The sequence below is a fragment of the Capra hircus genome, chromosome 16 (assembly GCF_001704415.2).
Source record: "Capra hircus breed San Clemente chromosome 16, ASM170441v1, whole genome shotgun sequence".
NCBI classification, from domain to species: domain Eukaryota; kingdom Metazoa; phylum Chordata; class Mammalia; order Artiodactyla; family Bovidae; genus Capra; species Capra hircus.
This window is the reverse complement of record NC_030823.1, coordinates 71,028,567-71,043,780: the sequence shown is the minus strand read 5'-3', so window position 1 is coordinate 71,043,780 and position 15,214 is coordinate 71,028,567. Positions and strand designations below refer to the sequence as shown.

Below are 15,214 nucleotides of genomic sequence, written 5' to 3'. Positions count from 1 at the left end.
TCTAAATCCCCACCAACGCCCACCAATGTCTCTGACTCAACTGCTGAGAAAAACATGCAGACCAAGGGTGCTGGGAGAATGGCATCACCATCAACCAACTCACCATCTGGGGATCCAGACTGGGCACCAGGCAGAAACAGGCTGAAAGCGAAGACCCTTTACTTTCACTTATACCACTGAAGGAGCATCATCTCTATTTTGCAAATGAAAAAACAGGCTCAGGAATCAAGCAACCTGTTCACTGGAGTATTCAGTCACGGAATCCGGATTTTTACCCGTGCTTATCTCTTTTGGTCCTGTGGATGGCCTCTCTTATGATTTTAAAAATTAAAATTATGTCCTTGACCCAATTCATTTGCATGTGCAGCTTGACAGATTCTGATGGCAGTGAAGATAAGCTTTCAGAAGCCATCCTCCTTATCTAGTCTCCTCTCTGGCAGCATCATTTCAGAAGCAGGCTATCCAGGACTAGGGGACAGTCTTTGATGGGGACAAGCTGATTAATACTGTGGCTGTAGCAACTTTAGTCTAACGAACTGAGTGACAGAATCCAGAAATCAGTGGTGGTATCCTCCAAGTAAAAAAATAAAATCTGCACACAGGTGGCCTCTTTCTAAATGACACACTGAAAGACTGAGATCTGGATGTTCAAACAACTCAGCAGCTCAGCTGGACAGCTTGGCATGCGACGGACTGTCAGAGGTGCTCAGTAGGCACTAGCTAGCCTCTTGCAGGAAGGAATCTAACATGTTGACAAACCAGGAGGCTCTGTGTGGCCACTCAGCCCCTCTCAGACCAGCACACCTTTCCTTCCTGCCTTTCGTCCTCTCTTTTCACTCTCCTACTTGGCAGGAAGGGACGGTGCTGCTTTCCCTGCAGCTTTCTGCTTCACGGCCAGGATCCTGGGGTGGCAGTGCAAACTGGTGAACAGACAATGAACCTGGAGTCAGAGATCTAGGCTTCAGTTCTGACTCTACCAGTCATATTAAGGTTGACCCAGAGAAATCTAACTGAACTCTCCGAGCTTCAGGTCCCTCACCTGGAAGACTAAGGTAATAATACCTGTAACAGAGCATTGTCAGGAGACTTCAGGAAGAATATGTATAAAGTGTCCTACACAGTGTATGCTAACATCATTATTAGCACAATTCTTATCTCTCTTGTCTGAATGCCACACAGACCCCACCCATCATCCACTGGCCAAGCGAAACCTCCTTAATGCCGCTCTTACCTCCACTTTATAGAAATGCTCACCAGCTCCCAGGGGTCTGAGAGCACAGATGGGCTCTCCTACTTATTCCACGAACATTCACTGCTTTCCAGCTTCACGTGGTTTCTCCTGTTCACATGAATGCTTCCCAAACTAGATGGTAAGCAGGCTGAGGAAGGGGTGATGCCTTATTTTAACCCCCTTACTACATTCATTCGCTATTGACTGAGCCCTCCGTGGACCAGGTAATGGCTCACACAGCCCCGAACCTAAGGCAACTGGAAGTCTGACTGGAGAGACATCTGCAGAAAAGATGGAATGAGAAAAATCTGAGGAGGAACCTGACCCAGAGATCTGCCCAAATAAACAGAGTATGTACCCCCTGACCCTCTACTTGATCCCTGACTGGCTGAGGAGCCCTTGAACATGTTCCCATAACAACCTGTCCTTAGCACAGACTCATCTCACTTTACAGCCGTTTCTTATTTACTGATCTGGTACCCCCAGCAGATCATCAGCCATGAGAGGGCAGAGCTACTTATCTCATTCAATGCTCCATCCTCAGCCCCGATGGTATCTGGTACACCATTGGTGTACATCGGTACACATCGGTGAAAGTGAAAATTGCTCAGTTGTGTCTGACTCTTTGTGACCGCATGGACTATACAGTTCATGGAATTCTCCAGGTCAGAATACTGGAGTGGGTACCCTTTCCCTTCTCCAGGGGAGCTTCCCTACCCAGGGACTGAACCCAGGTCTCCCACATTGCAGGCAGATTCTTTACCAGCTAAGCCACAAGGGAAGCCCAAGAATGCTGGAGTGGGTAGCCTATCCCTTCTCCAGGGGATCTTCCCAACCTAGGAATCAAACCGGGGTCTCCCTCATTGCAGGTGAATTCTTTACCAACTGAGCTTTCAGGGAAGCCCCACACCATCCACAGTAGACACCCAAAAATGTCTCTTAAACAAAGTTACTCAAGACTTGACTGATCAAGGTTCTGGGGAATTGGCAGGGAAATCTAATGTTTGTCTTCTCAGGGACCATACTTGTTCAAGTATTTTTTAGAAAACATCTCCCTGGTGAGCTTTCCTCCTGACTAATTTTAAAGAAGGAACAAGATCTCCTCCCCTGTGTGATTTCACTCGAGCTGTCTGTAGTTGTCAGCCTCGCATTTGAGAGCCACAACAAAGGCTGGATAAAAAGCAGCTGAAGAGGTATGAAACTTGATTAGTCGGGTTCCTAGGCTGAAAATAGAATAGAGGTAAAGCACCCTTCACCCACCCTCACCTCTTCTCATCAAGCTCTGAGGACATCCCACGAAGGAACCAGCTGCCAGTGTCTACTGGCATAACTTGCGATCCGGAGATACCAGCACCAGCCGCTACCATGGTGATCAGAAGTGCGGGAAAGCGCTGAGCTGGGGGTGATGATGCGGGCCTGAGCCCAACCTTGCTTCTAACCAGCTGTGTGACCTTCAACAGGTTACTCCACAATTTCCTTATCCAAAAAAAAAAAAAAAAAAAACACATGGAGAGAATACTACCTGTCCCATGGGGTACTGAGAATCTCAAAGAAGAATCGAAATAGAAACAAAAGCCTTGACTACAGCAACATGTCCACAGGATAGCTCCCACTTGGATGGAAATATTTGAAAAGAGAAAGAAAAGGATTTTGCAAATGACATGGGCAGCCACAAGGTCAGAGACAATACCCCTCATCCATCTGGCTTCCCACTGGCAGAGTTTCCTCAGATCTAAGACCTCTGTTGCAAACGCTTCTCTCTGTGTGGTAATCCAGGGATGAACAAGGGTCATGTCGTCCCAGAACACACATCACATATTTTGCCACCATAATTATCATTGAAAATTACAGACAAGGCTTCCAGAAAAGCAGGCTTCCCAGGTGGAGCTAGGGGTAAAGAACCCACCTGCCAATGCAGGAGATATAAGAGACATGGGTTCAATCCCTGAGTCGGGAAGAACCCCTGGAGGAGAGCATGGCAACCCACTCCAGTATTCTTGCCTGGAGAATCCCATGGACAGAGAAGCCTGATGGGGCTACAGTCCATAGGATCACTAAGAGTCAGATATGACCAAAGCAACTTGGCACACAAGCATCAGAAAAAGCACCCCTTCTCTGCAATTTTTCCACAGCCCCTTTCTCTTGACAACTTTTTTCCCTGCCCTCAACAACATACACCCTGAAGAGAACACTTCCCCCCACTGACATCCCCAAATAAATCAGCAACAGAAGCAACAAAATGAAACTTTGATGTTAGATAAAACTCTGTTCAAAACCCAGTTAAGCAACCTCTTAAACTGTGACCTCAGATAACTTAATACTTTGTGTTTCTGAACCTCGGTTTTCTTATCTACAAAACAGGAATAAGAGAGCCAACGTATGAGGCTGTTGAGTGAAGTTCAAGCACGACACTGGTAGGTCCTGGTGTTCAGTGCGTGAGTGTTTCCAGTCCCTTCTCTCCTCCAGGGAGAACACTAACACTCCACGTGGTACCACTTCCTGTCCAGTGAAAATCCTGCCAGTCAGCTCTGGCAGGTGATGCTTCCTGATCACACAGATGACTCTCTCCTCCTTTAAGAGCTTCCCCTAACTTGCTCTGCAGTCAGGCCATTTTTTTTTTTTTTAAGAGAAGCTTTATATCTAGGAAACTCCAGATACACATATTTTAATGGCCTGTACTTTAAATACAGCAATGCACCTGATATTTTATACAAGTTCAAATTTGTATAAAGCAGAGCATACTCAAAGGACTAACAAAGGATTGAGAAGCATCATAGTTGGATGAGTGCTAGAAATGTGCTGCGAGAGTGGAAATGGAGGGCCAGGGACAGAAACGACCATCGTTAGAACACCCAGGTGTGAAGCACCATGTTAGGTACATGGCATCATTTTATGTTTTTCCACCCTGAAAATATGATCAAGGAGAGGCTGGTATGTCCATTTTTCAATGGAGGAAACTGCCGTTAATCAAGAGTTGTATGCAACTAGACATTATTATGGAGAAGGCAATGGCAACCCACTCCAGTACTCTTGCCTGGAAAATCCCATGGACGGAGGAGCCTGGTAGGCTGCAGTCCATGGGGTCGCTAGGAGTCAGACACAACTGAGTGATTTCACTTTCACTCTTCACTTTCATGCATTGGAGAAGGAAATGGCAACCCACTCCAGGGTTCTTGCCTGGAGAATCCCAGGAACAGGGGCGCCTGGTGGGCTGCCATCTCTGGGGTCATGCAGAGTCGAACATGACTGAAGCAACTTAGCAGCAGCAACAGCAGACATTATTAATCAAGAGTGTGCAACTAGATATTATCATACTAAGAGAAATAAGTCCAAAAGACAAATATCATATGATAGCACGTATATGTGGAATTTAAAATACAGCACAAATGAACCTACCTAGGAAACAGAACAGACTCAGACATAGAGAATAGGCCTGTGGTTGCCAAGGGGCAGAGAGGTAGGGAGAGGGATGGATGGAAACTAGTATAATGTAGGATGGATAAACAAGAACTAATGGGAATCATACTGAATATCCTGTGATAAACCATAGCAGAAAATAATTTTTGTTAAGTATGTGTTTATCTGAGTCACTTTGCTGTACAGTAGAGATTAGGCTTTCCAGGGGGCGCTAGTGGTAAATAACTCACTTGCCAATCAAGAGATGAAAGGGATGCGGGTTTAATCCCTGGGTCGGGAAAATCCCCTGGAGGAGGGGATGGCAACCCACTCTGTATTCTTGCCCGGAGAATCCCATGGACAGAGGAGCCTGGCCGGCTATAATCTGTAGGGTCGCAGAGTCGAACACAACTGAAATGACTTAGCACGCACATGTGTTTATGTGTGTAACTGTGTCACTTTGCTATATGGCAGAGATTGGCACATTGTAAATCTACTATACTTAAATTAAAAATTTTTTTTAAAATAGTACAGCTCTGAAGAACCGGTTGGTTCCAAAGCTTGTGTTTTTTTCTCACATTTCAACAGCATGTGCCCAGACAAAGAGGAGAAGTGAAAGGGCAGAGAGCTCAGAGGTTCTGCTCTCTGGGAGCCTAGAGTGTCATGGGAGATGGACAAAAATATACTGAAGACAACAAAGATAACTCTGAAGTCCTAAGAGTGTTATAGAGCAGTGTGATTCTAAGTGCAAGCAAGTAAACCCAAAGCAGGGTCCATCAGCTTTAAAAGTATGATGACAATGAAGGGCTGAGAGCCGGGAGGTAATAAGCAGAGATGGTCTCCTGGAGAAGAGCAGGCAGGGATGCAGAGGACAGAAAGCTCAAGGTTGTGTTAAAGATGGAGATGTCACCTGAAATGAGAATGGTAAATAGAGCTTTTTAAATAATCAGGGTCTAGAGAAGAAAAAACCACCGATTTGCTAGCTAAGAAAAAAAAATCTCTAAGAATAAATGTGAAATGAACAGTTATTTCTGCCATAGCACTCTGGACACGGCCCCATTTCCCAAAATGAGCATAAACCTCAAATGAAACTAAACAGCAGTCCCATGTTCCTGAGAAGGGAGCAGCAATTATTATTTTCTTTTTTTCTAAGAACAGGAAGAAAAATAACTGGGATGAGCAAGAAACAATCGATGTTATTAACAAGAAAACCATGATGTCTGAATGTAGATTTTCAGCTTTTCAAAGAGCTACTCTATGTGATTATTTCAGTTAGTTCTCACTTCAACCAAATGAGATGGTCAGGAGAGCTTCTTACCTCTAATCCGCAGGAAATGAAAGGTACAGACTAAAGCAGAGAGGTACAAACTATTGAGGACTTGAACCCAAACCCCTCAACTAGCAATTCAGGAACAAAGTTCCAACGATACCTACCTGTCATAGAGGGCTAATGTTTGCTGGTATCAGTTGAGGGGAGAAGAGAAGAGGGAGAAAGGCTGAGGTAGACATACACCGCTGGCCATCCCTCACTAACTGTGTTCCTTATCTGTATCACTGCATTCCTACCTGGATGCATGATCACCCAGAAGAAGACTACATTTCCCAGCCTCCTTTGCAGCTAAGCATGTGGCCAGGTTACCAAGTGCCAGCAAAAGTGATATGAACAAAGGTAACATGCACAACTTCCTAGTCTTGTCCTCAAAAGGAAGACACTTCAGGGAGCTCAAGAAGAGAGTTCAGTTCCACCCCTGTCCCACCCCACCCTATTTTCCGGAGAAAGAACATATGGCCAAAGCTGGGACAGCCATATGGGATCCCAGTATGGAAGTCATGAATTTAAGATAGCAGAGAAACCTGGGCTTTGATGACTGCAGAGCAGTCAGTCCAGCCCTACACATTTAGGAAACATATGTCCCATCTCTGTCCAGCAACTAAACCTATATCCTAACTAATAAAGAAGTTTTGCCAGCAGCACTGAACACCATTTCTAAAACTCCAGAACTTTCTCAATGGTTCAGATTCAACAAGACCATAAATATTTTATTAAGAGTCTGGTATGTGTTTGAAGTCTCTTAAGAGCATCTTACAGCCTCCAGAGAGAGAGGCCCAATCCTTTTTGAAAAACCAGTATAATGGTATAGAGTGCAAAAAGGCATATTCCATAAAGGTGAATGAAAAGAAATAAGAATGCTTAAATAAAGTCCTGAAGGAGCCAGGGTAAAGTCCCCATTTGCTTGCAAATAACAATCTAAGCTGAAAGGGGGCCACAAAGCATATTGCAAGTGTGGTGGTAGTCGGGTCAAATTGTGCAGGGTGAAGTTACTTGGGGAAGGCACTGGCAACCCACTCCAGTACTCTTGCCTGGAAAATCCCATGGACGGAGGAGCCTGGAAGGCTGCAGTCCATGGGGTTGCTAAGAGTCAGACACGACTGAGACGACTTAGCGGCAGCAGTAGCAGCAGGTTATTAGTGTCCCTTCCTGCCAAGAAAGAAGGTGATGTAAGGAAATGCTATGGTTGAGTCCAATAACTCTCTTGGAGCTCTCAGCCCCCACGTAGGGGAGGGAGTGGGCTGAGGTTGACTAAAGCCCTGAGCAGGATGAGATCCAGCCCAGCAGAACTAGGAGGCACTGCTGTGGACTCAACAGATGCTCACAAGAGTCCCCTCAGCACTCACATTCTGCTCTGGGTTTAAGGAGCTGAGGCGGAGGAGGACAGCGGGGGAAATATGCAGAGACAGAACAGTAAGGGCTGGGCTTGGGGGGTGGAGGCCGTCTGGAGGAGGAGTGTGATGTCTAGACCCCCTGCCATCATCAGAGAGACAGGAAATGAATGTGGCTTAATTACAATGACAGGATGACAGCAATGACATTATGAGGAGAGAATCAGAAAAGTGCAAAGCCCATATTAAGAAAACGAGAACTGCTGCTTCACCGTCAAATCCTCCCTGGAAGAGATCCCCAGACACAGTCATGCCCCTGAGACTGAGACCCCAAGATAAAGGGACTCTCCCCTCGTCCCTGACAATCCTACCTTTGAGGGTTCCCTCAGAAGCCCCAGAAGGGCTCAGCCCACAGTGAAGTCTCCATCTCCAGGCCCTATTCACTGGTTGGTGGGCGACAGGCCCACAATCCCCAGTGTCCACCCCCTAGACCTTGGACTCCTGGGAGTGCCACCCACAGAGACACCTCCATCCTCAGAGGTCTATTGAGGGAGGCACTCGGTACGTGGCTGCTAAATGAGGCCACCTCTCCCAAATGTCACCCTGAGGGCCAGAGGGGCCTTGTGCTTCTCTCAGCATCAACACACAGGCCACCTACACATGTAAAAGAGGGGTCCCCCCATCACCCCACAGGGTGAGCCTTGCAGGAGACCACTGAGGACCTGTTCAAGGACGGCAAAGGGATCAGGGCAGGGCTGACTTGTCAACACCTACAAGTTGGACATGAAATCCAGGAGGTGGACACACTATAGATCCCCAACATCCAGAGATGATCACAAATGCTCATTTTAGCCAAGTCTTCTCCTCTTCCTATTGCATTTTTTTAAAATCAGAATTGAGAAACGTGAGCAAACTTGAAAATACTTAGTTTTCCTGCTTCCTGGCAGCCTCTGGGGAATTAGCTAAGTTACCATAAGATGTTCAGTGACAGAGAACAAAGAGGAGAAGCAACGGAAGGCTTCTGGATAACCTATATCATGGTTAATATGTGGCAACTGAATAACCAAGAAATACTATTAGTGATGCACATAAAATTCAAAGCAAAAAGGAGAAAATCACAATGTTACCAGTACTTCAAAGCTCATTGGCTTTATTTCCCTCTACTCCCCTTGAAGAATGCTAGTCTGATTCTGGGGGACTGGGGAGGGAGAGGCATTGACCCCGGAGCATAAATGCAGGGTGTGGTCAGTGCTCCCTGTTAACCAAGATCCCAATTCTGGGGCCATCCAGTCCCGTGAGCCATGCAGTAAGGATGCAAGCACGCACGTGTGCACACAGGCAAAGCAAGATAAAAGAGAGCCCCGTAAATCGAGTAAGACATCAGCAGCTGTCCTGAACAAAGCTTGTCTGGGATGTGAGTTTACAAGGATAATTACCAGCGCATTACACAGAGGGCAATAGCATTGTTGTTAGCACAAGAATATGTCAGACTTGTCACACAGAAAGGGGAACAGCTGTAACTGTAAGTGACAGGTTGCTGAAAAAATGGTTGGTGTCTGAAGCACCTGGTCCCCCGAGTTTCCACTGTAAACTTGTTCTTAAGTTAAAGCAACAGGCAAATGTACAAATACTTTCCACTGTAGAAATCGCTGGCTTGTTCAAGCTTATGGAGAGAATTTTCAAAGTGTGAGTGGTGTGCCAGAGAGGACAGGCTGATGAGGTCTGTGTTCTCAGTCCATGCCATCGCAGATGGGTACAGGGGGAAGAGCTGGGCTTTTAATTCAGAGTCCCAGACACAAATCCTGTCTTTCCGACATACTAGCCATGCATTCTTGGCAAAGGAGTTAGCTTCTCCCAGCTTCCATTTCCTTGCAAGATGTACTTAATAATCTCTAAGGCACAGAGTTGTTGTAAACAGGAGGATTTGCATATAGAATATTTAGCACAGCACCTGGCAAACAGCAACTGATTGGGAAACAAAGTAACAATTAAGCAGACTTGCCTACCTAAATATCATACTTGGGGCATATTGCAGAGGTGACTGCCTCTGTATTACACTTTAAAAAAGAGAAATAAATGGAAACACTATAAAGCTTTGAAAAGGTGGGGAGAGAAAAGAGGTGATGCTAATTGTTTGGGTTTTCCTTTAGAGACTATACCCAGGAAATTATTTTCTCTGGAGAAGGATGGCTTTGGAGAAACAGTTTATCCTCATATGCCACCAAAGCTGTTTTCTTATCTTTTCTTCCAGGTAAAAAGTTGCAAGGAAGTCTCCTCATATTTGAAAGCCTTCAGGGAGCTCATGAAACGGAGCCTATTTCCTAACTGACCACTCTCAGCAAATTTTCTGTAATGCATATAATGAAGTATTTCGATTGACAGAGCATCTCATCTTCCCCCCTAAGAGACAGAAATTGTGCCCGGAGCACGGTGCATCTGGTTGTTTACTGGTGCCCCAAGGCTCACAAAATGCTGCAAGCACTGCCTAGAAAACTAGGAGATGTTAAGGCTGAAATAGTTCTAGAAGAGCAAAGATCTTAAATCCTTTTACATGACATGAGAAAGCACCTCGGGTTCTAATTAAGCTAAAGCAATTAGCCACCCACAGATACTTAATGCTGCTCCCCGTGGTCAGGCAATCATCTCTATTAAAACCCATTTTACAAAAAGAGTGGACTCAAAAGTTCCCCAGCACAACTTCCCACAAACTAGTTAAGCCTTAGACACATTCGGTAAACACACAGAGCCAGGCTCTGGGTACGGCAGAGGGGCTTTTAGGAAAGGAGTACATCAGACATGATGAGGTAATAGCAAATAAAAAGGAGGCAAGCTGCAAATGGGACGAAAGGGGTAACAAAATCCACTTGCCAAGGGGTCCCTGGATCATGGATGGGCTGGACAAAGCCAGACAAACTGAAGCCTCAGTTTCCCTGAGGTCTTAGAACTCCCTGGTTGGTTTAACAAGATGTCAACTCCACCCAAGGAAGCACGTCAAGCAGAAGGGTTTCTGCCAGCTGGAACTAGGGCCCAGCTTCATCACCTGTGACCAGACTACTGTCCAAACCCATGCTTCACAGGAGGTCTGTCCTCTCTCACACCACAGTGTGTCCTGGAAGCACCAACAGGGTGCATTTGGCAGGTTCACAATGAGTCCAATCCACTCAAGTTCACGTGCTTTCCCCAGCCCAGTTAGGCCTAATCTTCCCCAAGACTCCCTTTAGTGAGGGGAGTTCATTGTTGTTTACAACCCAAGGCTGTTTTGAGATTTAGTAATAGTGGCAACATCTACAGAATGGTCAATGGTCAGGCATTTAAAAATTTAGGGCTTCCCTGGTAGCTCAGCTGGTAAAGAATCCACCTGCAAAGCAGGAGACCCTGGTTCAATTCCCGGGTGGAGAATATCCCCACTCCAGTAGTTGGGCCTGGAGAATTCCATGGACTATGTAGTCCATGGGGTTGCAAAGAGCTGGACACAACTGAGTGACTTTCAGATCCTCCCTGGTGGCTCAGATGGTGAACTGTCTGCCTACAATGCAGGAGACCTGGGTTCAATCCTTGGGTCAGGAAGATCTCCTAGAAAAGGAAATGGCAACCAACTCCAGTATTCTTGCCTGGAAAATCCCATGGACGGAGGAACCTGGTTAGGCTACAGTCCATGGGTTCATTTTCACTCCTCTGTCCATAGGGAATTGGTTCTAGGACCAATTGATTAGAAGATATGAAAACCAACAGATTTTTAAGTCCCATATATAAAATGGCATAGTTATTTGTCTATAACCTACATACATCCTCCCATATACTTTAAATGATCCCTAGATACTTACAGTACCGAGCACAATATAAATGCTATGTAAATAATTGCCTGTATGTGGCAAATTTAAGGTTCATGAATTTTCTGGAAGTTTCTCTTTTTAATATTTTCAATCCATGGTCGGTTGAATGCGAGGATGCAGAAAGCATGGACACAGAGGGCCAAGTGTACTTTCCTCGAGAACTAGGGTTGTTTCTGTTTTTCAGTCCAGTGAAGTTAATCCAAAACCCCATTAGTTCTCAACTGAACAGGAGCTGTTTATTCCTGTAGGTTTTTTTCTTTTGGATTTAGAAAATCTCTCAATCACCAAGCAGACATCAAAAATATTGATCTAGCTCAGCACTGTTCAATAGAAATAAGATTTAAAATTTTCCTAGGATTCGCATTAAAGAGTAAAAATATATACAAAACTATTGTACTAGGATATTTTACTTAACCCACTCTAGCAAAACCATTACTATTTCTAGATATAATCAATACAAAAGATTAATGAGATACTTCTGATTTTGTTTTCATGCATCCTTTCTCTAGTACCACACTGAAGTGTGCAATCTAGAGCTATTTTTAAATTGCCGAGGAAAAACTTCCACAATTCACTGCTCTATGAACAAGAAGGATACCAAAATGCATAGCATGATCTCATTTTAACCATTAAAATGTGTTATCTGTGTGTTCAGATATGGATAGACAAAAATCTCTAAGGGAAACACCAAAAGTAAACAGCAATTTTAAGAAACAGAATAATGTATGGTTAGCCATTAAGTTTCTACTCTGTGCTTTTTTGTTATTTTCTGAATTTCTGTGCAGTAAATATATACTGTTTAATAGGAAAACTATAAAGCTAGTCTTTAAATACAAAAAAACCCTTCCTTATGTTAAGCCGTAACACCCCGATCCTACGGCACTGTAACCATTGCCCTATTCCAGCTAACCGAAAGGATGGACAAACTTCATGCCCCACCCCTTGCCCCGCCACTGTGATACTTACAGCCAATCATCATGATGGCCACGGCAAAGATCTTCTCAATGTCTGTGGATGGGGCGATGTTCCCAAAGCCCACGCTGGTGAGGCTGGTCATGGTGAAATACAACGAGGAGATGTAGACGGAATTCTTGCTGGGACCCCCTTCCCACTTCCCTGAGCCGGACCCGTTAAACTGGTAAGGGGTGCCAGTGTCCATGGCCAGCTGGTAGAGCCAGCTGTTGTTGCGGATGGTCTTGGTGTCCTCGTCGAAGATCTCATAGTCCCCGATGCTGTACCAAATGCAGGCCATCCAGTGAGCGGCCAGCCCGAACACACACACCAGCAGGACCAGCACAGCAGCTCCATACTCAATGTAGTGGTCCAGCTTCCGGGCCACTCGTCCCAGACGGAGCAGCCGGACAACTTTCAGAGAGCTGAACAGGCTGCTGATGCCCTGGGAGAAAAGGGGCACAGGGTCAGGGCCGAGAACAGAGAGAGCACCAACTCCGTCCCACCACCTCCCAAGAGGCTTCCTTCAGCACACATATCCCATGAGATGCTGGAGTATGCAACCCTTAAAACATTGCTTCAGAATAAAGTCATGACATAGAGAAATGCCCATATATACTTTTATGCTTAGATACAATATAATAAGAATTTTATTCCAACATATACGGAAGGAAGATTTCCATTAGCTTCTTCCTACATCCTTTAAAAAGCAAATAAAAAGCTAAAATAAAAAATAAGACAAATAAAATTTGAATTTCATTCTAATTATATTGTATATATGTATACAAATATGAGCATTTTTCCATCTATTCATTTCAAAACAGTATTAAGGGTTGTGTAATATTTCATATTAAGTAATATGAAATATTTTTAGAGTTGCATATTTATTTCCTATTGAAAAATGGTCAGGAAACACACATGGAAAGACACAGAAAACATTAACAGGGATCATTGCTACACTGTCAAGTTATAGAATTACGGGCAATTTTTATTACATTTCATATATATTTTTGTTACACTTGCATATATTTACTTCTACAATTAAAAACTGTTACCTTTACAATTACATATTTAAAGAACAAATAATTTTTTAAGATAAAAATAAAGGAACAGCCGAAAAGAATAAAGAACTGAAATTCTGTTTTCCCAGGAAAGTTACAAACTCTTGGAAGGTTACAGCACTTCAGTCAGGTCAGGGATATAGCCAGACAAAATGTACTTAATCTCAGTCAATCAGGGAATCTCAAAACCAGAAGGAGCCTTCTGATTTCACCTGCTTAAAACCTCTTCCTTCAAATCCCACCAGGACAGGGCTATTCTCCAAACAATTCTCTAGGGAATAGCACTGTGGTAGGGCAGGAACACTAGTGTAGAAATCTTTAAAATGGGGTCTACCACCCAGGTAGGTCGCTAACTTACTGTGTAAATCTGGACCATGCAGTTACCTCTCAGTTCACCTGTCTGGACAATGCGGGAGGTGGACGGGAAGAGCTATACAACTTCCGCATAGGCCAACTTACTCTTTCTTATCTCCTAAGGGAGCTGAAACATATTACAGAAGCTATACCATTCAAATCTCAAACTCCCATTCCGAAATGATTCCAAGGTACAAAGAAAGGAGATTTCCATTAAAATTTCCCAAATTCTATTAAAAAGCAAATAAACATCATAAAGACATTTCTTTGAATGAAGACTTCGGTCTCCCTTACACAGCAAAAATCTAACTGCAGAATGAGGCCCTTCGCCAGGCAGAGCGAATGACTTGTCACTACTCTAAGCACTGGACAGGTTCCAGTTCACTGTTTCCTCTTTGGTCCTCCATACTGTTAATGACAACACTCAAGGGTCAGGTTATGTCGCAGACAGAAGGAAAACACGTAGAAGTTTCCGGGTGAGTCTGGGTCAGACTCACCAAGGCTGCCTCCTCCTGGACACACAGCTAACCACATTTCCCAGCCTCTTTCCATCTGGGCGGGTCTCTGGAATCAGGTCCAGCCAATGGAATTCGAGGTGTAAGAAGTGTCAATTCCACGCCAAGGAGCTAACTGTAAGAAGACTTTCTCTACAAGTTCTCTCCTCCCCAGGGCATGACTTCTTTGAGGTCAGGTACTCAACATTCAAAAACCTAAGATATCTGGTATCTGGTCCTATCACTTCATGACAAATAGGTAAAAAGTGGAAAGATTTTATTTTCTTTGGCTCAAATCGCTGTGGACGGTGACTGCAGCCATGAAATTAAAACATGCTTGCTCCTTGGAAGAAAAGCTATGATAAACCTAGAAAGTGAAATTGAAGTCGATCAGTCATGTCTGACTCTTTTCAACCCCGTGGACTATAGCCTACCAGGCTCCTCTGACCAGGGGATTCTCCAGGCGAGAATACTCGAGTGGGTTACCATTTCCTTCTCCAGGGGATCTTCCCGACCCAGGGATTGAACCCAGGTTTCCCGCATTGCAGGCAGATGCTTTAATCTCTGAGCCACCAGGGAAGCCCATGATAAACCTAGAGAGTGTATTAAAAAGCAGTGATATCACTTTGCTGACAAATGTCTATCTAGTCAAAGCTATGGGTTTTCCAGTGGTCATGTACGAATGTGAGAGTTGGACCATTAAGTAGACTGAGTACCAAAGAATTGATGCTTTCAAATTGTGGTGCTGGAGAAGAGTCTTGAGAGTCCCCTGGACTGCAAGGAGACCAAAGAAGTCAATCCTAAAGGAAATCAACCCTGAATATTCACTGGAAGGACTCATGCTGAAGTTCCAATAAATGCTTTAGCTACCTGATGCAAGGAGCCGATTCATTGGAAAAGACCCTAATGCTGGGAAAGATTGAGGGCTGGAGGAGAAGGGGGTGAGAGAGGATGAGATGGCTGTATCCACTGGAGACACAGTGGATATGAGTCTGAGCAAATTCCAGCAGATAGTGAAGGACAGGGAAGCCTGCTGCCGCTCATGGGGTCACAAAGAGTTGGATACAACTTAGCCACTGAACAACAACTGAAGATGGTAGACATAGCACGGAAGGGGCCTGAGTCCCTTGGAGGTTATGTGGAATATAGCATCCCCCAAATCAGCTTGAGTCCTATCGTGATGTCAATGAAAAAGGAACCTCTTATATAAGCCACTGAAACTCTGGGGGTATT

General features: G+C 44.7%; 1 protein-coding gene across 2 annotated transcripts in view; it reads right to left on the bottom strand.

Moving 5' to 3' along the window:
• The window catches only part of KCNH1 (potassium voltage-gated channel subfamily H member 1), a 417,456-nt gene that overhangs the window by 219,729 nt on the left and 182,513 nt on the right, over positions 1 to 15,214 (bottom strand). For both annotated transcript variants that reach the window (XM_018060769.1, XM_018060768.1), the window contains exon 7: positions 12,088 to 12,517. In XM_018060769.1, the coding sequence (XP_017916258.1) occupies positions 12,088 to 12,517 (430 nt within the window). The remainder of the gene's footprint in view (positions 1 to 12,087; positions 12,518 to 15,214) is intronic.